This window comes from Anguilla rostrata, chromosome 11 (genome assembly GCF_018555375.3).
Source record: "Anguilla rostrata isolate EN2019 chromosome 11, ASM1855537v3, whole genome shotgun sequence".
Lineage (NCBI taxonomy): Eukaryota > Metazoa > Chordata > Actinopteri > Anguilliformes > Anguillidae > Anguilla > Anguilla rostrata.
In genome coordinates, this window is record NC_057943.1 from 1,799,254 (window position 1) to 1,826,469 (window position 27,216).

Sequence of the window (27,216 nt, forward strand, 5' to 3'; positions counted from 1 at the left end):
CAGTACAGGCCGGAGCAAGTGCATCCGATATAATTCAAACTGTGTGTAGCGGCCGATGTTTTTTTTGTTTGTTTGTTTGTTTTTGCAAGCGGCACGTTCCTGTATACTGTTAGAGATGCTGAGCACACGAGGAAAGCCACTGTATGTCGCGCAGGGTGCAGAGTCTACCCTTCACCGAAGGGCCTTCGGAACGTGTTCACCACCTTTTCCTGGCCTGCAGCGACCTCGGGCAGGTAAGGAGGCCTTTTGTGAAACTGCAGGTGTCCTCAGTCCCCTTTGATTTCAGACGGGCCTGGAGTATGTTAGCCTTTCTAACTTAAAGCATGTTAAACCACAGCTTTCCCAAACGACATCCCGCTGGGGCGTTGCACTGGGCCCGTCTCTCCATCCAGGCCCCTTCCCCTGGACCTGTGGAGACACAGTGTGTGAACCCTTCACAGCATCAACATGTAGGTCAACATGGAGGCTTCAGTGGTGTGAACTGTCTAGAAGCTAAGGCCTAGGAAGACTGAAGTAATTTTTTTTTTCTCCCCAAGATGGTCGGTGACTCCGCAGGAAACAAACATTGACAATTTTCAGATATTTTGGGCTTTGCATCAATAGCATTACATTTACATTACAGGCATTCAGCGGACGTGACTTATCTTATCCAGGGCGACTAACACAACTTTTATATAGTTTTACATTGCACCCATTTTATACCGCCGAATATATACTGAAGTATATGTATACTGTCGGCCCTGGGAATTGAACCTGTTACCCTTAGGTTACAAGACCAGTTCCATACCCGTTATACTACACTGCCACCCATAGGGCATGTTGGACTGAACAAGGTAACCAACCATGTCTTAGCTATCATGGTTGCACTGTGCTTACCAAATGTTCGCATTGTAGGCAAACCTCTCAGGGCTCTGCTGGGGCAGAGGTGCTGTGTCTGCAAACCCTACCTCCTGACCCGCCAGCAGGAGCCCACCATGTCAGCGCAACGTCAATGGGGCCCCCTGCTGGACAAGGGGAGAACTGAGATGGAATTCGGACAGGTTTTCACTGCCTACCCCGTCTCAGGGTGGACCCTGGTGGTCAACGAGGGCCGCATCCGTTTCTGGTTTTCATGCCAACGTCTGGCCTTAATTACTTAATTAGCCCTAACTTTTACATAACCTCAGACTTTAGCTACATATTTTCATAAGCGCATGAACGGCAACCGTAGACTGTTCTTGTGTCCCTCTATGAAACGCTTTACTGTGATGTAATCTAAGAGTGAACCAGCGTTGGGGCATACAGCCGATTGGCTCATTCAGCCAGGGTAACTGGTGGAAGAAAAAAAAAAGAAAACAGAACACACACCGGCCCTCCAGGACCAGAATCACCCACCTGTGTCTATGTCTATGACATCACCGTTACCTGTGCGGTCCACCATAAGACTGCCCGTAAGGAAGGAGAGGCTGTCTGCAGTCACCAGTGCAGAGGAGAGCTGGGATACAGACTCAGTCTGGAATGGCACTGACAGCACAGCCATAAGGGACTTGAGTCCATTTCAGCCCAGTTAATTCAGTGCCTCTATTTGCGCTGACTTTTGAAAGACAGTTGGAATAAAGAATGACATTCAAACGAGTCAAGGGTGAGTCACTTTATTCAGTCATCGCCAATTGCCTGTAAGGGGGGGGGGGGGGTTGTAATTAAAATGGGTTACAAAACTGAAAGTATCACATCTGTATTGATTCTTAATTCTGATCTTTATTATTATTTTTTTAATTTCCAGCTTTTTCGTTTTCAGCTGTTTGTTTGCAATCTCAGAGCAGGCAAAGCTTATAAATGGCACATCTGCGTTCTGACAAGACAAATCAGAATAAGGGTTTAAAAATGTTGTTGCATCCAAGCAATTCAAACTCCCTTTCCCCTCCCAGTGTCAGAAGATACAGTGGCTAGGAGACCTTCATCCTGGGTGTCTTGATTTTTTTAAAGTTCAGATTTAAAAAAGGATTAAAATAGCATTTAGCACAGTAGCACCAAAAAAAAAAGGTGAGTCTCTGCTCTCGGACCTCCCTTTGACTTTACGTTGTGTTCTCATTTTCAAAGCAGACGCAGGAGGTATGTTCCTCGTGTAAGAAGCACAAGACATATTCCCCAAGACTTGATTTTACGGACTGTGATGTGGAAACTGGCATCTCTAAAAAAAGCTTGAAGTTCTTTAAACAGAGGTCTCTGTTCTACCCCCAGAAAATGAAGGCAAAGCACATTACCAGCATTACACTCAAAGAGTTGAACAGCGATAAGGTCATGAATAATGTTGCTGTTGGTGTGACAATGTGCACAATATGTTAGGATTTGGTTCCGCCCAAAATCTCTGTGCGATCTCTGTCGCACTGTAAACCAGAGTGGGCTGAAACACCAGCCTAAGGAAGCTCAACAGGTGGACTTGCAGGGCCCATACTGACCAGCAGGGGTCGCTGGTGGTCAATGAGACACTGTCATCCCAGCTGGCTAAAGCCCTCCCTTCCCAGACCGATGCTAGCGCCAGCTGTGAGCTGCCATGTGGGGCTGCAGGTCACTTTCGACACTGGCACAGTCCGCATTCCATACCCATCGCGTGCACCGGAACGATACCTCAACAATAGACATAACATAAACAAAGTGTTTATGACTCAGATGCGGTTTTAAACTGAGTTGGTTCCTTACTGATAGCGGCTACTTCCACAGAGTCTATAAATTAAGAGTAAAAAAATAAATAAATAATAAAAAATTTTAATGATTCAAAAATTTGAATAATGGATATCTCTCTCTCTCTCTCACTCACGCATGCATGCATGAACACAGAAAAGCACAAGCACACACACCATGTTTAGGATGTGGTCCCTCCTTAATTGTTTTTTTTCTAACGCTGGATTAACGCTGCTTTCCAATTTTCCAATTTCATTTTTGTTACAAAGCTCACAGAAAAGATTTATAAAAATCTGGTCACAGACCATTTATGTTCTGCCATGAGGAACACAAGACAGATTGAGTTCTGCCCTCGTCAGAAAAGGTGAACTGATAACTGGAACAGTACCTGGTTATTTCCTGTTCAACTGGAATTGTGCAATGTTTCCAGACCTTCTTCATAAAATTGTCTCGGATGAACGCTGTTTATATTAAGCGGGTTGCACTGCGTTCCATCCTAGCCTACGCTAGATGTCGCTGCGCAATTATTTGACTTGCAGTGTATGAAAGGCGAATTCAGGACACCGATTTACCACACAAAAGATAAGAGGATTATCTTATAAAGTGAAAGCACACATTCCCATAAACAACCGCAATATCTGTGTTGTGACTGTTCTTTTCCGTGATGGTCAGTTAATTATATATGAATTCATCATACCTGTATATATAGAATACACCTACACAATTTAGCCGATACCTTCTGTAACCTTACTGGTTTCTGCGGGTCTCACTTGGTTTGATGACGAGCGAAGTCGGAGATACACGAACGTTGAAGTCACTCCCTTCGCCGGAGGCAGTCCGAGTATTTCCGGAATTGTCCGATGTTCTCCGAATCGTCCGTCCTGCCGGACTGCTGGAGGCGGCCGCAGCGCCATGTTGAGCGAAATCTCCCTTCTTAGTGAAAAAGGACTTTTAAAAAACAACATTTTCTGAAGATCAAGATTAAACAAGTGAAGTTGGAGAAGCCGGCGACATTCCTCCGGGAAGCAGAACCGAACCGGATCCACGGACACCCCAGCCGGGGAGGGGGATACAACCCCCCCACCGTCCCCCATGAAGATAAAATCCCAATAAAACACAGCTAGCTAGCTAACGAGCTAACGTTACTCTTTCCATTAAAAAGGCATTTTTGAGTTAGCTAGCTGGCGAAGGCCTGGTGTGGGAGGAATTAGTTGCTGTATTTTTTAAATATAGCTAGATAGCCAGCTATGTATAATTTTTTTACATCAGTGCATTGATAGCTAGATAGCTATTTATTATTGTACATATTTTCTATTTTTTTTTTTTGGTTAAATTTTTTGCAATGAGTTTGCCGCCGATAGCGGTACCGAAATCAGCCGCTGCCGCAGGAACTGGACCCGGACCTGGGCCATCTCCATCGAGCCAACTGCGGGCTACTCTGACCTCCGTTGCGCTACCCGGAGCCCCGGTCACCCCGCAGGCGCCCGTCGTGCCACCGCCGCAGTATCCTTCACTCAAAATGTTTCCCCTCCATTGCATCGGGGTTTCCCTTTAGAGAAAAAAATCTCCTTGTTTTGGGAAGGAGAGGAGGGGGGGGGGGGGTTTACGGGGGGTGAGTTAGCTTGCCTGCTACGGAGACAGGGGTTAATCATACCGGCTCAGGGTAAATGTAATGTAATCTTAGCTTTCGCTGTATCGGTTTACAGAGTAACTTTAACGATCATTTATTTTTTTGTGAACTTGTGTCTTATATATTCGCTCTAAAGACGAAGTTTCGCTCTCAGTTTCCGAGGAAGAAGTAAAGTGGGGAGGATCGAGGTATCCGCAAGTCGCCTTTGTTCGGTGAACTTGGCAGTTTCGTTTTCACAGTGTGATGGAGTGCAGCTAACTAGCACTATTCAGCTAGCATTCGCTGTCGAGCATTAGCAGGCTAATCTGCTTGGCTAGTAACGCAACCCGGATTTAAAGCCCCACGGAGAAGAACGATACCTGTGAGCATTCATTGTGTATTGTGTTAACGTTATGTATGTGTATTTCAGTTAGCTGGTCGACATTAGCATTTTATTTTAGATGTCTAAGTTGGCTAGCTCGCTGGTACGTAGGGCCTGCCACGGTGTCAGGATGGTTTCGTTTGCTGCAGGGGGTTGTAGCTTAGCTCTGGCCTTTTCCACAGTGCTGACTAGCCTTTGTGAGCTGACTAGCTGTAGCTCGCAACATTAGCATACCGGTCTTTCAGCCGCGGTTATGGGCACATATGTGCTATCCCACTATTCGCATAATATTAGCCGATGATCTTGGATGATTGTAATGATGTTGCTTTAATAGACGGATGGGGATTTCTGACAATGTTTTATAACGACGGGATTCACTTGTCTTTGTTTACATTGCTAACTAGCAAGGTGCCAGGCAGTCTCAAACCACCGGTGTGACGACTAGAATAATGTCATGAAGTTGTATTTGATTAATGTGAAAAGACACGGCCAATGTATATTTTATGCCAGTGTCTTTCGTTTAGAAATTGGGATATATTGTTGTCGCCAGGAATGGTAGTCTTAGTATTCCGGCTGCATTGTGCGTTATTGTGCAAGCTACGTTCTGGTGACATCCGTGCATGGCTCTGGGGTCGCTGGTTGCGCAGGTGTGATCGCATTTAATGCTGCGTCAAGAGGTTCAAGGTGTACGCAAGGTGCGTTCAATCCTGCTTCTCGTAAACTTGACTTTCTGGACCATTCCGGGTCTACCCAGGGAACGCAATTAGACGAGAAATACGCAATACAGAAGAGACCGCCAGAATGATTACGGGGTTGAGAGTGTTCCTTGACTAGTGTTCTTCTGCCTAGTTGGCTTTGCAGAGGTTAGGTCTGAATAGTGTTCACTGTGTGAACTAAACTGTGTCTTGGCTAGAAATAGCTGTACAAAATAAGTATTGTATCTTACTGAACCTGTGTTTAGCAGTTGTCTATGACCATGAAATGCACTTTTTGTACGTCGCTTTGGATAAACGCGTCTGCCAAATAAATGTAATGTAATGTAATGAACGGTCCGTTTTCTTTGGGCTAATTATCAGTGACACTGTTTTGGCGTATTGCCAGTTAAAAATATAAGGTGGATGACTGTATCCAGTTAATCAAATGACAACGACTGGCGTGGCAGTTGGCAGTGGTGCATTAAGTCGTCACGAAACTACCCTCACAGCAGTATGAGCCAATAGTGAACATGGCATAAACTCAAACACAAGAACGGACAGAGGTTTCAGAATTGGCCCGTTTTAATTTTATCTGACAAATGGGACGATAATAACTAATACTATTCCCTTACTGTCACTATACAACACTGTTCTTATACCTTTGTGGCAACACTTGGCGACACTAAAGGTTGGAAACTCACTACCAGGAGTGGTTGGGTTTGCCACCGTGACTGTGTGCGAATGTCAGCAGGTTGACACCAGGAAGTGATGCTGCGTTTCCCGTTTGTGCGGTGTGTTTATCTTGGACGGACCTGTGGGGAGTATTTACGCCGGTTCTGCTTTCGGGCGCTTTGTGTACAGTGTCCTGCCCTTTCCCGGCAGGTCTGCCGTCCACGCGCGCGCTGGGCAATAGGGCACATTCTTTCTGTGCTGCGAGGTAGCGCCGCTTCTTCTGTATTTCTCTTTTCTAGTTTTCAAGTTCGTATGATAACCCGTAAGAAAAGAGAGAAGGAAATGAATGTTCGGCATGCAATGGGAAGTTACCTGGGAAACGTGCCAGAGGCTGAGATTTATTTTCGCTGGACTGTATTCCTGAACGCGGCTCACTTGCTGGTCTAAGATTGTTCTAAAAACACGGCTCTGCTGAAGACGAAATCTGAGAAAGAGTGGCCATGTTTCCTACTGCCTGAGAGACGGTGATCTGTTATCCGCGACTGTAATTTGGCTGGTGAAGCAACAGTGCACCTCCCTGACAGAGATGACATACTGCATTAACTTCAGCTCAGAGTCTTTTATTTATATTTAACGTTCAGCAAACAATCACACCCTCCGGTTTGCGTAAACGTGTCCCAAAATGCGTCTAGCATCTGCGCTTGAGAGCTGTATTAGCCTTAGGGCGTCTTAGTGCTGCTGCCGTTCGAAGCGGTCTGTAGGATATCCAGAGTTTAGGCTGGCTAATCACGGCTAATTTACTGAGTCTGCGCGAACCTACGGGACATTGTTTTCATGTGCGGTCACATCTTTTGGGAAAGTGGCTCTAGTTTGGGATAGTCCCTTCCAAGCTGGGTCAAAAGGTGGCTGCTCCTCATCAATCACTGACCATAAATAAGTGGGGATCACTTGATGATGATGATGATGATGGATCACATTCTTGCTCCACCCTTCACAGTGTCAGAGTACTTTACATGCTAGCTCTCCGTACCTCCACCAATGTGCAGTAGCGCAGCCTCTGGGATCGTCTGAGCAGCACCTTCCGTCAATTTCCTCATGTTGCTCTGAAAGATTATAAACACTTCTAAACACAAAACACACACTCACCAAAAGATGCCCTAACCTGTGCCCCCCAAATCCGAACATTAAGTGTACAGTACTGAAAGTAAAAAATAACAACGGGTGGAGGATACACCCTTGGAAAAATCTGAACAAATATCTTCGCTTCTTCTTTAATGAAATTACTCAGAAATAAATACGGGGTAGACTTCAAAATTCAAATAATGCGTTACCCTCCAGCCTCCGCCATTTGATTAATAAGGAACTTTTTAAATTTAGCTGTCGGGAGTCAGCAAAGTGATAATTCCCACTCTCGTGAGGATGAAATGGCATTTAAAAAAAAAAGAGTGCGTATACCCATGCGTGCGGTAAGACCCGTAAACAGCCTATTATCAGCTCTTAATAAGCATCACAGCTTTGAATCTGAAAGGCCTCTGATTGACACTTAATTCTGTCACGAGCAGCGAGAGGCAAAACACAACTGAAATACTCTCGCAAGGTTTCCTGCGCTCTCCGTGTCAGAAAATTGCTCACATTTTGAATGATTATTTCATTCATAACTTCTACTCATTTTCCCCTAAAGCCTCCCACGAATTAATTCTAAAAGCTTGTAATGATTTGAGCGTTGAATTGAATTGAATGTCTGGTCTTGGTATTAATTTGAGTAAATTACACCTCAGCCATTTTTTTTTACAGGTTTAATCATGTTATGAATTGATTCACTAATCTGTTTTTCATTCCCACTATGTATAGGTAGGTGAAGTATTAGTCCTGCTGAACGGTGTTCCCGGTATACTGCTACATGCTATGCTAGCACGTGTAACCATAGACGACAGCAGCGACAACTTCATATAAGCAAACAAAGCTTGAATTGTTCTGCAACCTCAAAATTACAAGGCTCCACATCCTCAGCAAGCGGTCGATATGTAGTTTTAAATTAAAAGCACATCTACAATGGCAGCTTCTGTATTTATTACGAACATGTCAGTGTCTCTTTCAATAATGGTAACTGTACTGGAGCAATTTTTTGACTTCAGTAAGGCTTTTGATAATGGCAGCCATTCTTTACTGTTAGACTGTTGACTTACAATCTGTCTGCTTCTACTATTTTAATACTGTCATCATGTTTTAAAAAGAACCAAATTGAACTTCAGATTGTACTTACAAAGTCTGCCTACTTCCTATATATTATTGGAGTCCCTCAAGGATATATTTTAGGACCGCTCCTCTTTGTGTGTATTACCAATCTTCTCATGGTCTTCTCAACAGCAAAACTGCCCCATGTAAATCATCCCTCCACAGATGTTAAAATAAAGGGAATGTATGTATTTCAGAACAGCACCAAAAACAATTATCCTAACCCTTCCCTGTAATTTGGCCCATCAGTCCCCTAACAGCACTGACACATGCAAATACCTGGCCCTTACCTAGGGTCTGCACCTCACCTGCAAACCTCAGGAAATGAACCAAACAAGTTTAAATCACAAACTGTCGGTAGACGGTAAGATTCAGCCATACCGACTACCTCAATATCAAATTCATACCTGAGTGCCTAGTTCTGTCAGCTGTATTTTATTGCTTCCTAATTGGATTGCAAAGCACAGAGGAGGGTTTTGAACCAACAGCCAGACAGACTATCAGAGCCTAATTAGTTTAGAACTTCCTCCTTGAGTTCACCTCTTTTGGAACTTGGGAAAATTACTTCCACTTCACAGAAGTTTTTATCTCCCGTTATGAAACCGTTGATCTGCGATCGCGGTCGTCTCTGCGTTCTCCTCCCTCAGCACCACACAGGAAGCGTTCCGATCGCACGCCGCGCCTCGAACCTTCAGCTTCCTGTTTCCCGCCGCGGCGGTCACTGTGGCTTCTTAACGCACAGAGAGATTGGGATCGCGGTTCCCTCAGAGGGAACATTGCGCGCCCGTCCCTTCGTGCTTACGAATAACTGCTGACCACTCCTCGGGCTTGTCCCAGCTCTTTCATTACATCTTTTTTTCCCTCCCTCCGATCCTCTCGTCTATCACTGTCATCTCCCCTCCTCTCCCACTGCCCCCCTCACACGTGTTTCTCACACAAACCTTTTTTTTCCCACGTGCGTTTTTAACGTGCGACGGTGAGGTAGAGCGTACGTTCCTGTGGCCCCCTTCAGCCAGGGAACCCCTGTCCCGCGGCGGGTCACGGTTTAATGGCTAATTACGTGCTAATTACGTGCTAATCGAGCTGCTGAGTACCGGTGAGCGTACGCTTGGCTAACCTGTGATGCTGTGCGCAGCGCTCACTGCTGCATGGCTGGGCTGATACTGCACAAAGTCTCGGACTGCACAAAGCACAACCAGATGCTTTTCTGTTGCTATGGTGATTATTATTATTTTTTTGTTTCCCCCCACTGGGGCTGGACGCTGGTCTCCTGGTTAAATCTGGTTGATGCCAGCGGATGTGGGTCTGGTTTTTGCGCGACCCCAGGCTGGGTTGTCTGGGCCGGTGCGGTCTGCTGGGTCAGCCTGTTAACCCAGCGCGGTGGACCTGCAGGCGTTATCGCTGTACCGGACGTCCCCCTCCCTGCGTCTGTCTGTCTCGCGGATCGCTCGGAATTGGAATTTTTTTTTAGCGGTCTCCTGCGAGTTCCTCTTGGCCGCGCGTTTCTGGACTCGTCCAGAGGAAAGTACAGGAATCCCAGCTGTGTACGGTGCTGCCAGCTCAGTCCTGCAGAGAGCCAAGGAAAGGAGCTGTTTGTCAGATGGCTAAGGGAAGAGCATCTTCTGTTTCCAGCCGCCTTCTATAGGCTTGATTTTTCATTGGCTTTTTAAAAAAAATGCAGAATTAATATGGATGTCCGCTTAGGCCAGTAATACTCAAATCCAACAGTACTGTCCCCTCTAATCAGAACTGATTTAAACCTGCAACACCAGGCGAGTTAAATCGCTGGCCAATCAGTGGGGTTAATCGATCAAATTGACTGTCAGGTATAAAAGAGCACCAGCAGCGCTACTGGACTTCGGGGCCTTATTTGAATATTCATGCTTTAGGCTCCGTCCCCTGCTTACCACACAGGCCTTGCAGCCTGCCTCACTGTTGACCAATGAGGTCTGGTTTCTGTTGAGTCATGGTGTCAGTGTGTGAGGTGTATGGTAATGTAGATGGGCTGTCGTTGACCCCAGAGCTGTGATTCTGGTGTGTGATGATAAAGGCACAGGTTAGCCCTGCTGTGACGCTGGTGTGTGATGATAAAGGCACAGGTTAGCCCTGCTGTGACGCTGGGCTGTTCTTGAGTTCCTGTGGTTTTCACTGTGGTAATAACCCCCCCCCCCCCCGTATGGCCTGTTTGTGTTCCAGTCTCACACATGGTCAGGGTTGCACTTCCGGACTCAGCCAGATCATAAGATTTCAAGGAAGCCGCATGATGTACAAAGTCCACCCTACGCCTTTAGGCTCTCTCTCTCTCGCTCTCTCTCTCTCTCTCTCTCTCTCTCTCTCTCTCTCTCTCTCTCTCCTCTCTCTCTCCTCTCCTCTCCCTCTCTCTCCTCTCTCTCTCTCTCCTCTCTCCTCTCTCTCTCCTCTCTTACTCTCTCCCCCTTCCCTCTCTGTCTTCTCTACCCTCTACCTCCCTCTCTCTCTCCCTCTCCCCCCCTTCCCTCTCTGTCTTCCTCTACCCTCTACCTCCCTCTCTATATCTCTATCCCTCTCTGTCTTTCTCCTCCCTCCCTCTCTCTCTCCCCCTTCCCTCTCTGTCTTCCTCTACCTCCCTCTCTATATCTCTATCCCTCTCTGTCTCTCCTCCCTCCCTCTCTCGCCCTCCTCTTTCCCTCCCTCTCCCTCTCTCTCTACTCCTTCTCCCTGCTCTCTCGCCTCTCTCCCTCCCTCTCCTCTCTCTCTCCTCTCTCTCTCATCCTCTCTGTCTCTCTCTCCTCGTCTCTCTCTCTCCTTCCTCTCTCCCTGTATCTCCTCAGTGTGTTCTCCCCTTGTTCCTCCTCACTGGTGCCCCGCCCGATTAACCTCTTCCTCTCAGCCGTACTCTTCCTCGGGCTGCGTCAGTGTGCTGGGGTCCCCAGTCTCAGCCCTGCCCTGCATATGAAGTCACTCCTCAGTGCTGGAGTGATAGATTTACAGCCTCACAGCCTTTTGCAGATTTACAGCCGTCTGCTCTTTGATCTGGCCTGCGCTGCCTGGGCGAGTCGTGGGGTTTGTGATTTTTTTTTGTTTTTTTTTTACTTTCGATTCTGTCCTGAACAGGCTGCAGTGGTTTCTCTGTCAGTGTGGCTCAGTTTGGACGGGCGTGTGGAGCAGCAGCAGGTTGATTTATAGCTCCAGAGGTTTGTTCCCTGGTCATCAGTGAGCGTCTGGGCTAGCCACGCCTGATTAGTGCTGAAACTCACTTATGAATCATAAATTATGTAAGAGGGGCTATCGCACCCGTCAGCCATAAACCTGTCCCTGCGGTCCCTTTGCTCTGTTTTTGTTATGCTAACCCACTGGCCTCTTCACCCTGCAGCAGGTTTAACAGCGGTTTAGCGGTAATGCGCTATGCTAACCCACTGGCCTCTTCACCCTGCAGCAGGTTTAACGGTGGTTTAGCGGTAATGCGCTATGCTAACCCACTGGCCTCTTCACCCTGCAGCAGGTTTAACGGTGGTTTAGCGGTAATGCGCTATGCTAACCCAGTGGTTTAGGCTAACGGTGGTTTAGCGGTAATGCGCTATGCTAACCCAGTGGCCTATTCACCCTGCAACAGGTTTAGCGGTGGTTTGGCGGTAATGCGCTATGCTAACCCACTGGCCTATTCACCCTGCAGCAGGTTTAATGGTGGTTTAGTGGTAATGCGCTATGCTAACCCACTGGCCTATTCACCCTGCAGCAGGTTTAACGGTGGTTTAGCGGTAATGCGCTATGCTAACCCACTGGCCTATTCGCCCTGCAGCAGGTTTAATGGTGGTTTAGCGGTAATGCGCTATGCTAACCCAGTGGCCTCTTCACCCTGCAGCAGGTTTAACGGTGGTTTAGCGGTAATGCGCTATGCTAACCCACTGGCCTATTCACCCTGCAGCAGGTTTAACGGTAATGCGCTATGCTAACTCACTGGCCTATTCACCCTGCAACAGGTTTAACGGTGGTTTAGCGGTAATGCGCTATGCTAACCCACTGGCCTATTCACCCTGCAACAGGTTTAACGGCGGTTTAGCGGTAATGCGCTATGCTAACCCACTGGCCTATTCACCCTGCAGCAGGTTTAATGGTGGTTTAGCGGTAATGTGCTATGCTAACCCACTGGCCTATTCGCCCTGCAGCAGGTTTAGCGGTGGTTTAGCGGTAATGCGCTATGCTAACCCAGTGGCCTCTTCACCCTGCAGCAGGTTTAACGGTGGTTTAGCGGTAATGCGCTATGCTAACCCAGTGGCCTATTCGCCCTGCAGCAGGTTTAATGGTGGTTTAGCGGTAATGCACTATGCTAACCCAGTGGGCTCTTCACCCTGCAGCAGGTTTAACGGTGGTTTAGCGGTAATGCGCTATGCTAACCCACTGGCCTATTCACCCTGCAGTAGGTTTAACGGTGGTTTAGCGGTAATGCGCTATGCTAACCCAGTGGCCTCTTCACCCTGCAGCAGGTTTAACGGTGGTTTAGCGGTAATGCGCTATGCTAACCCACTGGCCTATTCACCCTCGCAGGTTAACGATGGTTAGCGTAAAAGCGCTATGCTAACCCACTGGCTATGCCTGCAACAGGTTTAACGGCGGTTTAGCGTAATGCGCTATGCTAACCCACTGGCCTATTCACCCTGCAGCATGTTTAACGGCGGTTTAGCGGTAATGCGCTATGCTAACCCACTGGCCTATTCACCCTGCAGCAGGTTTAACGGCGGTTTAGCGGTAATGCGCTATGCTAACCCAGTGGCTTAGGCTAACGGTGGTTTAGCGGTAATGCGCTATGCTAACCCAGTGGTTTAGGCTAACGGTGGTTTAGCGGTAATAATGCTAACCCAGTGGCTCTGGCTAACGGTGGTTTAGCGGTAAAGCCGGGTCCCTGTGTGCGGGGTTGTAAAATCACGGCGCCCTCGTCTGTGTTTGATAGCGCACTGCGGCCACACAGCTTGCCGTGGCTGTGTGAATCAGCGAAACAGCAGCGCCATTGTTACCCCCCCTTGCGCCCCCGGACCCGCGATCAGATCTGTGAGCGCTGAGGTGCCACAAAGGAAGCTTTCTGCTGGGGCCGCACAGCCTGGGCCTGCGGGCTAATCCCTCGCCCGCTAACTCCCGCTAACGTACGCATCCGGCTGCTGGTACTGGGACAGCCCAGAGGGGTCGCGCCTGTTCAGGATTTAGCCGTCAGGTCGTTGCCCCCTCCGTGAGGACGATAGTTGTTCCGGGTCAGCATCTTGCCCCTGCTGTGGCGGTTTTCACCTATACGGCTGGGTTCTGGTTCCTCCTGCGGTGTCGCGCCCTGTCCCAGAAACCCCTGGCCTGGGAGTCCCCGGCCGTGCTTACAGTAACCGATTCCTTCCTCCTCCGGGATCCTTCCTGTACGCATCAGAATGACCTCTGACCCCATTCCGCACTCTTCCTCTGGACTTCCTCTCTGTGCAGTCGCAGAACAATCTCAGGTTCTGATGACTCGTCACGCTGAAGAATTAGCGGAATTCTGGAAGGAATTTAAGCGACAGTTTCAGCCACAGCCCTGGCGTAAGGAGTGTAGTTCTGAAGCGGAAATTTAGCTGCTTTAAATCAGCTGCTGTCCAGCAGGTTTAGCGTTTATACGAAAACCTGTTCTGCTCCTAATCTTCAAAGGCTGTTTCGCGTGCGTAAAGGACTCGGGGTAATGAAATGACGCGTGGTTCTAAAGGCAGCTGTTGCAGCAGGCTAACCGGTTCTGTGTGACGCGTGCGTGACAGGCGCCCGTGATTGGCAGCTCGTGAAGCTTCAGGGTGGTCCTCCGGGCCAAAGCCAGACATGATCTGGAACGTTTTCCAGGGCTGCAGTGGTCGGCCCTGTCAGTAGAACACTCTGTGAGCAGGGTCCAGGGCAGTAGAACTCACAGTGAGCGGGCTCCAGGGCAGTAGAAGTCTCAGAGAGCGGACTCCAGGGCAGTAGAACACTAGTGACGGGTCCAGGGCAGTAGAACTCACAGTGAGCGGGCTCCAGGGCAGTAGAACACTGTGAGCAGGGTCCAGGGCAGTAGAACACTCAGTGAGCGGACTCCAGGGCAGTAGAACACTGTGAGCAGGGTCCAGGGCAGTAGAACTCACAGTGAGCGGGCTCCAGGGCAGTAGAACACTGTGAGCAGGGTCCAGGGCAGTAGAACTCACAGTGAGCGGGCTCCAGGGCAGTAGAACTCTCAGTGAGCGGACTCCAGGGCAGTAGAACACTGTGAGCAGGGTCCAGGGCAGTAGAACACTCAGTGAGCGGACTCCAGGGCAGTAGAACACTGTCAGCAGGGTCAGGCAGTAGACACTCAGTGAGCGGACTCCAGGGCAGTAGAACACGTCAGCAGGTCAGGCAGTAGAACTCACAGTGAGCGGGCTCCAGGGCAGTAGAACACTGTGAGCAGGGTCCAGGGCAGTAGAACTCACAGTGAGCGGGCTCCAGGGCAGTAGAACTCACAGTGAGCGGGCTCCAGGGCAGTAGAACTCACAGTGAGCGGGCTCCAGGGCAGTAGAACACTGTGAGCAGGGTCCAGGGCAGTAGAACACTCAGTGAGCGGACTCCAGGGCAGTAGAACACTGTGAGCAGGGTCCAGGGCAGTAGAACTCACAGTGAGCGGACTCCAGGGCAGTAGAACACTGTCAGCAGGGTCCAGGGCAGTAGAACTCACAGTGAGCGGACTCCAGGGCAGTAGAACACTGTCAGCAGGGTCCAGGGCAGTAGAACTCACAGTGAGCGGGCTGGCAGACAGAGAGCAGACACGCGTTTACACGCTAGCTGCCAGGGGTCATGCAGCGGTTTGTTTAAGAGGATCTTGGGAACCCTTCCTGGGAATTCCGCGTCGCTTCCCGTGATCCCTCCCAGTGTCCGCAAGGAGACGCTCAGACCGTTTCGTAAATCTGAACGGCCCTGTCAATCAAACGCAGTGTTGCACCAAGCTCAGTGTGGCTGTGCTCTGATAGAGGCTCAGTGTGGCTGTGCTCTGATAGAGGCTCAGTGTGGCTGTGCTCTGATAGAGGCTCAGTGTGGCTGTGCTCTGATAGAGGCTCAGTGTGGCTGTGCTCTGATAGAGGCTCAGTGTGGCTGTGCTCTTATCGAGGCTCAGTGTGGCTGTGCTCTGATAGAGACTCAGTGTGGCTGTGCTCTGATAGAGACTCAGTGTGGCTGTGCTCTGATAGAGACTCAGTGTGGCTGTGCTCTGATAGGACTCAGTGTGGCTGTGCTCTGATAGGACTCAGTGTGGCTGTGCTCTGATAGGGCTCAGTGTGGCTGTGCTCTGATAGGACTCAGTGTGGCTATGCTCTGATAGGGCTCAGTGGGGCTGTGCTCTGATAGGGCTCAGTCTGGCTGTGCTCTGATAGGACTCAGTGTGGCTGTGCTCTGATAGAGGCTCAGTGTGGCTGTGCTCTGATAGGACTCAGTGTGGCTGTGCTCTGATAGGGCTCAGTGTGGCTGTGCTCTGATAGGGCTCAGTGTGGCTGTGCTCTGATAGGGCTCAGTGGGGCTGTGCTCTGATAGGGCTCAGTGTGGCTGTGCTCTGATAGGACTCAGTGTGGCTGTGCTCTGATAGGGCTCAGTGTGGCTGTGCTCTGATAGAGACTCAGTGTGGCTGTGCTCTGATAGAGAGTCAGTGTGGCTGTGCTCTGATAGAGAGTCAGTGTGGCTGTGCTCTGATAGGACTCAGTGTGGCTGTGCTCTGATGGAGACTCAGTGTGGCTGTGCTCTGATGGAGACTCAGTGTGGCTATGCTCTGATAGAGACTCAGTGTGGCTGTGCTCTGATAGAGACTCAGTGTGGCTGTGCTCTGATGGAGACTCAGTGTGGCTGTGCTCTGATGGAGACTCAGTGTGGCTGTGCTCTGATAGAGACTCAGTGTGGCTGTGCTCTGATAGAGACTCAGTGTGGCTGTGCTCTGATAGGACTCAGTGTGGCTGTGCTCTGATAGAGGCTCAGTGTGGCTGTGCTCTGATAAACCTCAGTGTGGCTGTGCTCTGATAGAGACTCAGTGTGGCTGTGCTCTGATAGGACTCAGTGTGGCTGTGCTCTGATAGGACTCAGTGTGGCTGTGCTCTGATAGAGCTCAGTGTGGCTGTGCTCTGATAGGGCTCAGTCTGGCTGTGCTCTGATGGAGACTCAGTGTGGCTGTGCTCTGATAAACCTCAGTGTGGCTGTGCTCTGATAGGGCTCAGTCTGGCTGTGCTCGTTCTGTTTTTTTCCTTCATCTCCCTCTCTCTATATCCCCTAATTTTCTCTGGCATTTCCCCCTCCCTCATTCTCTATGTGACCCCCCCCTTGCTCCCCTCCTTCTCTTCTCCCACACTCCACTCCACCCCCCCCTGCCCCTCTCTCGCTCTTGCTTTTCTCCACCCCCCCTCCCCCTTTCTCTGAGAGAGGTGAACGGGGTCAGTCACACATGAATGGGGCTCCCTGCCGGGGGGTGGGGGGGGCGTTGTGTTTGTGTCCTGTGAGAGAGGGGGATGGGGGGTTTGTTTGAGACCAGTCTGCAGCATGTTCTGTACCACCGCCACAGCGCGTTCCAGACAATGGCGGCTCCACACAGCCCCGACCCCCCCTCCGTACCCCCCCCCCCAGACCCCTCCTGGATGCACTGCTCCACTGCTCCACCTGCTGTCCAGGGCAGGCAGTGGCAGGTTTCTTTTTTTCTTGCTCTTCTCTGTGGCAGAACGGCTGGCCTGGCGGGTCTCTCTCTGCTCGTTCTGTTGTTTTTTCTTCAGCTGTGAGATGAAACTCCTGCCGCTGTAGTTCTTCACTCGTTTGTTTCCGGGGTGTCCCGATGGCGTGAGAGTGTATCTTATCGGCTGGAGGGAGACGCTTTTTGGCCAGAGCTGGTCCTGTGCCTGCTGGAGCCCTGCGTCGCCGTGGCAACGTTAGGGAGGGCGTGGTGCCGGGCGGGACGGGCTGTAGAAGAGCGGCTGTTTTAACGGGCCCTGATTGGCTGAGCGGGGAGCAGAGGAGGGGCTGGGATGCTCCCCAGTCTGATTTCGGGTTGCCATGACTCCCATGGGATGGTTTCCGGACCAGGTGTATTTTGTCTGTCCGTAGCCAGAGCTAGGTGTAATCATGCAGCGCTCTGATTGGTTTGCATGCCGTGTGCATTCGGTGCTGATTGGCCAGTGACAGTGATCCACAGGGAGCGCTGTGATTGGGTACTCAGGACAGAATGGAACTTTTCTCATCATAGGTGACTGTCATGAGGCAGAGCTCACCAGCTCACCGGAGAGTAGAGGAAGGCTGCTGAGCTGGTCCAGTGGGCCTCTTTTTATTACTTGTGTGTGTGTGTGTGTATACATATTTATATATATGTATATATATACATTTATATATATATATAGTTTTTATTTATGTATTTAATTTTTCTGGGGGGGGGGGGGTTTGCACATGTTGTCACTGCTGTGATGTGAAGCCAGGATATGTATGACTCAGCAGGCTGCAGCAATTCTCTCTTCTCTTCCTGGTTTGAATCGCCTCAATCCTGTAACCTCCTCCTTGCTTCAGTGTCAGTGGGTCTGAGAGGTTGCCTTCTGGGTTTAGCCTGAATGGATTCTGCGGAGAGTATCTTCCTGGAGGCTGTGCTGAGAGCTGTGTCGCTGCCGATCTCCCTGCTGGCCCCAGACCGAGGCGTGGCCTGTGCTGACTCAGCAGATTCTGCTCCGGCCGCCTCCTCCTCCCCGCCTGCTCCTCCCACTCCCCTGGGCAGCGCGGGGACGCAGGTGGAGATTCCCCGCCTGGAGCTTCTGTAGCTGCAGGTGTGGGGGCCCGTCCGGCGTGTGGTGTGACGTGTGCTCCTGAACGGGGTCTTTGTTCTTTAAATCTTTGTGCTATCCAAGCGCTGCCACGCTCTGTGCCTCTTTCTGAGTTAGAGCTCTGTGGAGGAGGGAGGAAGAGGAGGCTGCTGTGCTTCGTCTGCAAGCAGGGTCTGCTCTGAGACGTTCCCGGGGAACGGGCCGGAATTGGGAAGGGGTTGGACTGTCCCTGGGCCCTTCTGGGAGGCTGAGCGGGGCGGCCGTTGGGGTTTCCGAAAACCTCCCGTTGTTGTCCGTTGCCATGGTGCCAGGTTGAGACGCGGCCCCAGGTGTGTCTGGGGAGCAGTAGGGAGGAAGGAGAGGAGCGAATGAGGGGGGAGAGCCTGCCCCACGTTTTCTCTGAAACCATGTGACCGGAGCAGCGTGCAGTTGTGAAACAGGTTCCTCCTGTATGCCTGTAGGCCTGCTCCTCCTGTAGTTCTGTTCCTCCTGTAGGCCTGTAGGCCTGCTCCTCCTGTAGTTCTGTTCCTCCTGTAGTTCTGTTCCTCCTGTAGGCCTGAAGGCCTGCTCCTCCTGTAGTTCTGTTCCTCCTGTAGGCCTGTAGGCCTGCTCCTCCTGTAGTTCTGTTCCTCCTGTACGCCTGCTCCTCCTGTAGTTCTGTTCTTCCTGTAGGCCTGTAAGCCTGTTCCTCCTGTAGGCCTGTAGGCCTGTCCCTCCTGTACGCCTGTTCCTCCTGTAGGCCTGTAGGCCTGTCCCTCCTGTAGTCCTGTCCCTCCTGTAGTTCTGTTCCTCCTGTAGTCCTGTTGCTCCTGTAGGCCTGTCCCACCGGTACGCCTGTTCCTCCTGTAGTCCTGTTGCTCCTGTAGGCCTGTAGTCCTGTTCCTCCTGTAGTCCTGTCCCTCCTGAAGGCCTGTCCCTCCTGTAGTTCTGTTCCTCCTGTAGTTCTGTCCCTCCTGTAGTCCTGTCCCTCCTGTAGGCCTGTCCCTCCTGTAGTCCTGTCCCTCCTGTAGTTCTGTCCCTCCTGTAGTCCTGTCCCTCCTGTAGTTCTGTTCCTCCTGTAGGCCTGTCCCTCCTGTAGTTCTGTCCCTCCTGTAGGCCTGTCCCTCCTGTAGTCCTGTCCCTCCTGTAGTTCTGTCCCTCCTGAAGGCCTGTCCCTCCTGTAGTTCTGTCCCTCCTGTAGTCCTGTCCCTCCTGTAGTTCTGTCCCTCCTGTAGGCCTGTCCCTCCTGTAGTCCTGTCCCTCCTGTAGTTCTGTCCCTCCTGTAGTCCTGTCCCTCCTGTAGTTCTGTCCCTCCTGTAGTCCTGTCCCTCCTGTAGTTCTGTTCCTCCTGTAGGCCTGTCCCTCCTGTAGTTCTGTCCCTCCTGTAGGCCTGTCCCTCCTGTAGTCCTGTCCCTCCTGTAGGCCTGTCCCTCCTGTAGTTCTGTCCCTCCTGTAGTCCTGTCCCTCCTGTAGTTCTGTCCCTCCTGTAGGCCTGTCCCTCCTGTAGTTCTGTCCCTCCTGTAGTCCTGTCCCTCCTGAAGGCCTGTCCCTCCTGTAGTCCTGTCCCTCCTGTAGTTCTGTCCCTCCTGAAGGCCTGTCCCTCCTGTAGTTCTGTCCCTCCTGTAGGCCTGTCCCTCCTGTAGTTCTGTTCCTCCTGTAGTCCTGTCCCTCCTGTAGTCCTGTCCCTCCTGTAGTTCTGTCCCTCCTGTAGTCCTGTCCCTCCTGTAGTCCTGTCCCTCCTGTAGTCCTGTCCCTCCTGTAGGCCTGTCCCTCCTGTAGTCCTGTCCCTCCTGTAGTCCTGTTCCTCCTGTAGGCCTGTCCCTCCTGTAGTCCTGTCCCTCCTGTAGGCCTGTCCCTCCTGTAGTCCTGTCCCTCCTGTAGTCCTGTCCCTCCTGTAGTTCTGTCCCTCCTGAAGGCCTGTCCCTCCTGTAGTCCTGTCCCTCCTGTAGTCCTGTCCCTCCTGTAGGCCTGTCCCTCCTGTAGTTCTGTCCCTCCTGTAGTTCTGTCCCTCCTGTAGTTCTGTCCCTCCTGAAGGCCTGCCCTGCTGCCACTGCGCTCGCTCGCGTGTACTGAAGCTGGAGGACGGGGTTTGTGTGTCCCTCTGTCTATTAGGATATTTCTTGAAGTTATGAATGAAACTTTGCGGAAAGCTTGGTCATGGGGCGAATAGGAACCGGTCTGCTTTTTACTCTGATTGGCTGCAGGACCACGTAGCAGTGGGCGTGGCCTGTTGCTTTAACGCGTATTGCTTCCAAATGGCTTCGCGCACCTATCAGCTGGGCGGCGCTGCAGAACTCCTATCTGGCTGCTGAACAAGGGTAGTGCCGATTGGCCACGTGGTGCTGCACTAACCAACTAAAACGCTTAAGAGTGGCTGGGGTTTAAACCGGAAGTCAGGAACATGCCTGCATCTCATGACGTAAAGCGCATGGAAGATATTATTGGCTTTTGATGAATGTCCTGCATGTGGAAATGGCCTGTCTTGTCTTCTAGTTCAATTAGTTTTTTGCTTTTTACCAGATTTAGTTTTTCATGTCCGTACACTGTTTAATTGACCTTATTTTCCACTTTATTTGTTAAAAGAAGCTGTTCAAAAGAATGTGTGTTAAACAATTTCTTGTTTCTCTCTTTTTCCCCAAAATCTGACTGAAAATACAGTTCAGGAAAAAGGAAAAAAAATGTACCCTGTTGTTGAGTCATCCAACCTGAAGGGGGCACTGCGGCTGCGTTTTCCTTAATGCATCCATTTCCCAGAATCCCCAGAATCCCGGACGATCGGATCTTTTCCACACAGCCCGGAGTCGCGGCCGTCTACAGTGTGAGTGTGATTCCCTAATCATTTGATCACCTCCTCACACCTCTTTTCTACCCCCTGTTCCTCCACACACCCCTGTTCACCTCCTCTCTAACCCCTGTTCCTCCACACACCCCTGTTCACCTCCTCTCTTACCTGTTCCTCCACACAGCCCTGTTCACCTCCTCTCTAACCCCTGTTTCTCCACACAGTGCTGTTCACCTCCTCTCTTACCTGTTCCTCCACACACCTCTGTTCACCTCCTCTCTAACCCCTGTTTCTCCACACAGCCCTGTTCACCTCCTCTCTTACCTGTTCCTCCACACAGCCCTGTTCACCTCCTCTCTAACCCCTGAGCCTCCACACAGCCCTGTTCACCTCCTCTCTAACCCCTGAGCCTCCACACAGCCCTGTTCACCTCCTCTCTAACCCCTGAGCCTCCACACAGCCCTGTTCCCCTCCTCTCTAAACCCTGTTCCTCCACACAGCGCTGTTCACCTCCTCTCTAACCCCTGAGCCTCCACACACCTCTGTTCACCTCCTCTCTAACCTGTTCCTCCACACACCCCTGTTCACCTCCTCTCTAACCCCTGTTCCTCCACACAGCCCTGTTCACCTCCTCTCTAACCCCTGTTCCTCCACACACCTCTGTTCACCTCCTCTCTAACCCCTGTTCCTCCACACAGCCCTGTTCACCTCCTCTCTAACCCCTGTTCCTCCACACAGTGCTGTTCACCTCCTTTCTAACTCCTGAGCCTCCACACAGCCCTGTTCACCTCCTCTCTAACCCCTGATGCTCCACACAGCCCTGTTCACCTCCTCTCTAATGAGAGAGTGTGTGTGTGTGTGCATGCGAGTGTGTGTGCGCACGGGCATGTGCGTGCGTACGTGTATGTGTGTGATATCTCTGCTCTATGGTAGAGATGTGAGGTCCCTTCCCGGTGGCAGGTCGTGTACACACAGCTGTAAGAGAGAATGTTAATCCTGAAGCGCTGCATCAGCAGATTTTACGCTTGGTCAGCCCCCCCGGGCCTGCGGCCAGTGCACACCCCCCCCCCCCCACGCGGGATCAGCTGATCTTGGACATTTTCACATCAGGAAAGTGTAGCATTTAGGATTAGCCTCTTAGCCTAAATATGAGACAGAGAGAGAGTGTGTGTGTGTGGCACAGGACTGTGCAAGATAAAGGGGGCGTGTGCACACAGCACCTGACATCACTGCACCTGAGATTACTGCACCTGAGCGTGAGTGTGTGCCAGTATGTGAATGTGTGTGTGTGTGTGTGTGTGTGTGTAAGTTTGTGTGTGTGTGGGTGTGTGCGTGTGCGCGCGTAGCGATGGAGATGGAATGAATTGGCTCTGTCTGGGTGGTTCCCTAAATAAAGCCCTTTGTGTGGAGCGCTCTTCCTCTCTGTGTGGAGCACTCTTCCTCTCTGTGCTGCATTGTCTCTGTGGTGATGTCAGAGGAAGGAAGTGTCTCCCTCTGCTCTTTGCACATCTCTCTCTCATTGATCGATTTCTCTGGTCTGAGGTGGGATAAGGCTATAAGAAAAGGTGCCTTTCCTCTCTCTCTCTCTCTCTCTCTCTCTCTTTCATGTGACTCTTCTGGGCTGAGATCTCAGAGCTGCTGCTCTCTCTCAATGATCGATTGCTCTGGTCTGAGATGTGTCAGCGCTGCCCCTCTCTCACGGATTGATTGCTCTGGTCTGAGATGTGTCAGCGCTGCCCCTCTCTCGCTGATCGATTGCTCTGGTCTGAGATGCGTCAGCGCTGCCCCTCTCTCTTACTGATCGATTGCTCTGGCCTGAGGTGTGTCAGCGCTGCCACTCTCTCTAATCGATTGCTCTGGTCTGAGATGCATCAGCGCTACCCCTCTCTCTCTCTCGCTGATCGATTGCTCTGGTCTGAGATGTGTCAGCGCTGTCCCTCTCTCTCTTGGTGATCGCTTGCTCTGGCCTGAGGCGGGTGGGGACAGGCAGGCGTGTCGCTTGGCGTGTGACTGTGTCTCTCTCTCTCTGTGATTCAGGTTCCCAGGCCCAGTGGCCCGCCCTACACTACTCACGACATCACTAAGGGACACCCAAACCTGGCGGGAACGCCCCCCGGCCACGGCTCCTCCCCTGGACTCTCTCAGGTATCAGTATCTACAGCTCATCTATATCGCTACCTTAAGAGCTGCGATTCAGACAGAGGGGTGAGTGCGCCGTGCAACGCCGCCAGTCTCTCTATCTCTCTGTCACCCTATCCCTGTCCCCGTCTATCACTTTATTTCTATACCACACTATCACACTATCACTCTATCTCTCTATCTCTGTCTCTATCAATCTATCCCTGTCTATCACTTTATTTCTATATCACACTGTCACTCTATCTCTCTGTCACTCTATCGCTCTATCCCTGTCCCCGTCTATCACTCTATTTCTATATCACACTGTCACTCTATCTCTTTATCTCTGTCTCTATCACCCTATCCCTGTCCCCGTCTATCACTCTATTTCTATATCACACTATCTCTCTATCTCTGTCTCTCTATCACCCTATCCCTGTCCCCGTCTATCACTTTATTTCTATATCACTCGATCGCACTCTCTCTATATCTCTGTATCGCTCTATCCCTATCTCCCTCTATCACTCTATCAATCTTTCTATATCACTATCTCTCTCGATCGCACTATTTGTGTATCACAATATCACATCTCTTTATCACTTTCTTTCTCTATATCTCTCTGTATCACTTCATCTCTTCATCACTCTGTTTCTGTTTCATTACATCACTATCTCACTGTAACCCTATCTCTCACTATCATTCTATTTCTGTATACCACTGTCCATGTTTGTATCACTATCTCTATATTCCTATATCTCTATCCCTTTCTTTTTCTCTCTTGCTCTCTCCTCCGTTCTGCGTCTCTGTCCGTGTCTGTCTGTGTCCAGCACCGTCAACCGCCACTCTCATCCCCAAGAGGCCTGTGTGTGTGTGTGTGTGTGTGAGCGTTAGCGAGTGTGAGTATGTGTGAGTGAGCATGAGTGTGAGTGCGAGTGCGTGTGCATGAGCGTGAGCATGAGTGTGTGCGTGCACATGTGTGTTTGCGTGTGTGTGTGTGAGAGCATGAGTCTGAGTGTGTGTGCACGTGTGCGTGAGCATGAGGCTGAGTGTGTGTGTGTGTGTCTGTGTGTAGATACTATTGAGTCAGTGTGCATGCAGGTCCCCAGTAGTTCAGTATGTTTACTGTGTGTGCGTGTAGGTCCCCAGTAGTTCAGTAGTGTTGGTTTTGTGTGTGTGTCGTGTGTGTGTGGTGTGGTGTGTGCAGTTAGTAGTGAGTTTATGTGTGTGCGTGTGCTGTAGGTCCCAGTAGTTCAGTATGTTTACTGTGTGTGCGTGTGCGTGTAGGTCCCCAGTAGTTCAGTATGTTTACTGTGTGTGCGTGTGCGTGTAGGTCCCCAGTAGTTCAGTATGTTTACTGTGTGTGCGTGTGCGTGTAGGTCCCCAGTAGTTCAGTATGTTTACTGTGTGTGTAAGTGTGAGTGTGAGTGTGTACGTGTGTGAGTGTGTGTGTGTGCATGCAGGTCCTCAGTAGTTCACTGTGTTTACTGTGTGCTTGTACAGCCCCTCCTCTGTTTACTCCTTCATTTTATTGTATCTGTTTTTAGCTCTTACTGCATCTGAGCTGTATTCTTGTATTGCTGTTTCCGTGTACACACACACAAACACACACACATCATGCACATATTCTGTTGTTATAGCAGAGTGACTCAGCTGTTCTGAGCTGGTTCCCCTGGGAGGCCGACCACACACTGTTTACCCAGAGTCAGAGCAGGGTTCAGCCTGAGTCAGAGCAGGATTCACCCAGAGTCAGAGCAGGATTCAGCCCGAGTCAGCAGGATTCAGCCCGAATCAGAGCAGGATTCACCCCGAATCAGAGCAGGATTCAGCCCGAATCAGAGCAGGATTCACCCCGAATCAGAGCAGGGATCACCCCGAGTCAGAGCAGGGATCACCCCGAGTCACAGCAGGATTCAGCCCGAGTCAGAGCAGGTTTAACCCTGACTCAGAGCAGGCTTCAGCCTGAGCCTCCCAGTGTAGGGAAGTCTGTCTCTGCGTTGCACTGCATAGTTTCACGCCCTCCACACCCTGAGCTCCAATCAGCTGCTCAGCTTCACCAGCTCAGTCTGGCTGTGCGCTGTGTGTGAATGAACGTGCTTCTGTCTGACCGTAGGGCTCTCTAACCCTCTCTCTCCCTGTCTCCCCCTCCCCCCATCTTTCTCTCTCTCTCTCTCCCTGTCTCCCCCCATCTTTCTCTCTCTCTCTCTCTCCCTGTCTCTCCCCCCATCTTTCTCTCCTCTCTCTCTCTCCCTCCCTGTCTCTCCCCCCATCTTCTCTCTCTCTCTCTCTCGTCTCTCCCCCCATCTTCTCTCTCTCTCTCTCTCCTGTCTCCCTCCCCATCTTCTCTCTCTCTCTCTCTCTCTCTCTCCCTGTCTCCCCCCATCTTTCTCTCTCTCTCTCTCCCTCTCCCTCTCTCTCTCTCTCTCCCTGTCTCCCCCTCTCTTCCTACTCTCTCTCTCTCCTGTCTCCCCCCTCCTATCTTCTCATCTCCTCTCTCTCTCCCTGTCTCCCCCCTCTCTCATCTCTCTCTCCTCTCTCTCTCTCTCCACCTCCACCCTCCCCCTCCCTCTCCTCTCTCTCTCTCTCCCCTCCCCCCGTTCCCCCTCCCTCTCCTCTCTCTCTCCCCCTCCCCCCGTTCCCCCTCCCTCCTGCAGTCTCCGTACCCTTCTGGGCAGAATGCTGCCACCCAGCTTGTGTACTCTCCGCCAACGCAGCCAATGAATGCCCAGCCGCAGAGTCGCCCGGTGAGTGGCCCCGCCCCTGCCTGGGGGGCGGGGGGGAGGGGGAGGGGAGGGGGCGGGGCAGGGCGGGGTCAGTGGTGGGGGTGTGGTATGCCTGTCTGGTGGTCAGTGTTGCGCCTCTGGGTCCTCACACTCCTGCTCTTACTATGTAGCTTTGAGTCTAATGAGGTGTTTGTGTGCATGTATGCCTTTCTGTGCGTGTGCGTGCGTGCGTGTGTGTGTGTGTGTGTGTGTGTGTGTGTGTGTGCGTGCATGCGTGCGTATGTGTAAATGTGAGACAGAGAGCGCGTGTGTGTGCGTGGCACAGGACTGTGTGCCACATCCATTATTCTCATCTGTTGCTCTTCCCCCCCCTTCTCTCTTCCTCTCTCTCTTTCCTCCCCCCCTCCAGTTTGCGGCAGGTCCTCGGGCATCACACCACCAGGTGAGGCTTCTCTCAGTCTGACTGAGCTGCTCCCCAGACACAGGCCCACACCTTCCTCTGTCCGCTGCAGCGCTGTGTGTGTGTGTGTGTGTGTGTGTGTGTGTGTGTGTGTGTGTGTGTGTGTGTGTGTGTGTGTGTGTGTGTGTGTGTGTGTGTGTGTGTGTGTGAGTGTGTGTGAGTGTGTGAGTGTGTGAGTGTGAGAGTGTGAGAGTGTGAGAGTGTGAGAGTGTGAGAGTGTGAGAGTGTGAGAGTGTGAGAGTGTGAGAGTGTGAGAGTGTGTGAGTGTGTGAGTGCGTGTGTATGTGCGTGCGCGCGTGTGCGCATGCATGCGTGTGTGTGTGTGTATCTGTGTGTGTGTGTTTGTGTGCTTGTGTGTGTGTGTGTGTATACGTGCCGGGTGTGTGTATCTGTGTGTGTGTGTGTGTGTGTGCTTGTGTGTGTGTGTGTATACGTGCCGGGTGTGTGTATCTGTGTGTGTGTGTGTACGTGCCGGGTGTGTGTATCTGTGTGTGTGTGTGTGTGTGTGTGTGTACGTGCCGGGTGTGTGTATCTGTGTGTGTGTGTGTACGTGCCGGGTGTGTGTATCTGTGTGTGTGTGTGTGTGTGTGTACGTGCCGGGTGTGGTTCTCACATTAACAGAAGCATGGTGTACACTATTTTCAGATCAGCCCCTTGTCTCCCAGTGTCTACTGGCAGGGCTCACCCCTGGGGGGGTGGTGGGTGGGGGGGTTCCTCTGTGGGTAGCCCTGCCCTTCTGGTGTCACAGCCCCCCCCTGAGTGAGGTCACAGCCCCCCCTGCGTGTGATTGGCTGTCGCACGTGCTGCTGGGGTGAGTGTGCCTGCAGACTGCAGCTGTTAGCGTCTGGCAGGGGAGCAGCCCTGCGCCGGGGGGGGGGGGTTTGTTTTCTGCACACTCACGCTGACGGTGCTCTGACGGTGCTCAGACACCCCCCCTCGCACCGGCTCTGTTTCCGTGGCTCCTGACACTCGATACGGCCGCACCTCAGAGTGCTGTTCCCCCCCCCCCCCCCGCGCGGCGTGTCGCCCGCTCACCTCTCCTGCTCTCTGCGCGTTTCCACCGGCTGCAGGTAAATACAGCCCTGAGCCTGCGGGCGCCATCGCAGGGACCGCCTGCAGCCCGCGCCGGGCGTGGCTGGAGAGTG

The 27,216-nt window shown here is 51.4% G+C and overlaps 1 protein-coding gene across 1 annotated transcript in view; it reads left to right on the plus strand.

Annotated features, from left to right (window-relative positions):
- The first annotated feature begins 3,427 nt into the window (after window positions 1-3,427).
- The window catches only part of LOC135235040 (eukaryotic translation initiation factor 4 gamma 3-like), a 51,773-nt gene continuing 27,984 nt past the window's right edge, over window positions 3,428-27,216 (plus strand). The window contains exons 1-5 of the mRNA XM_064300239.1: window positions 3,428-4,164; window positions 20,746-20,809; window positions 22,811-22,978; window positions 25,543-25,632; window positions 26,021-26,053. Coding sequence (XP_064156309.1) covers window positions 4,004-4,164; window positions 20,746-20,809; window positions 22,811-22,978; window positions 25,543-25,632; window positions 26,021-26,053 — 516 coding nt within the window. The 5' untranslated portion in view covers window positions 3,428-4,003. The remainder of the gene's footprint in view (window positions 4,165-20,745; window positions 20,810-22,810; window positions 22,979-25,542; window positions 25,633-26,020; window positions 26,054-27,216) is intronic.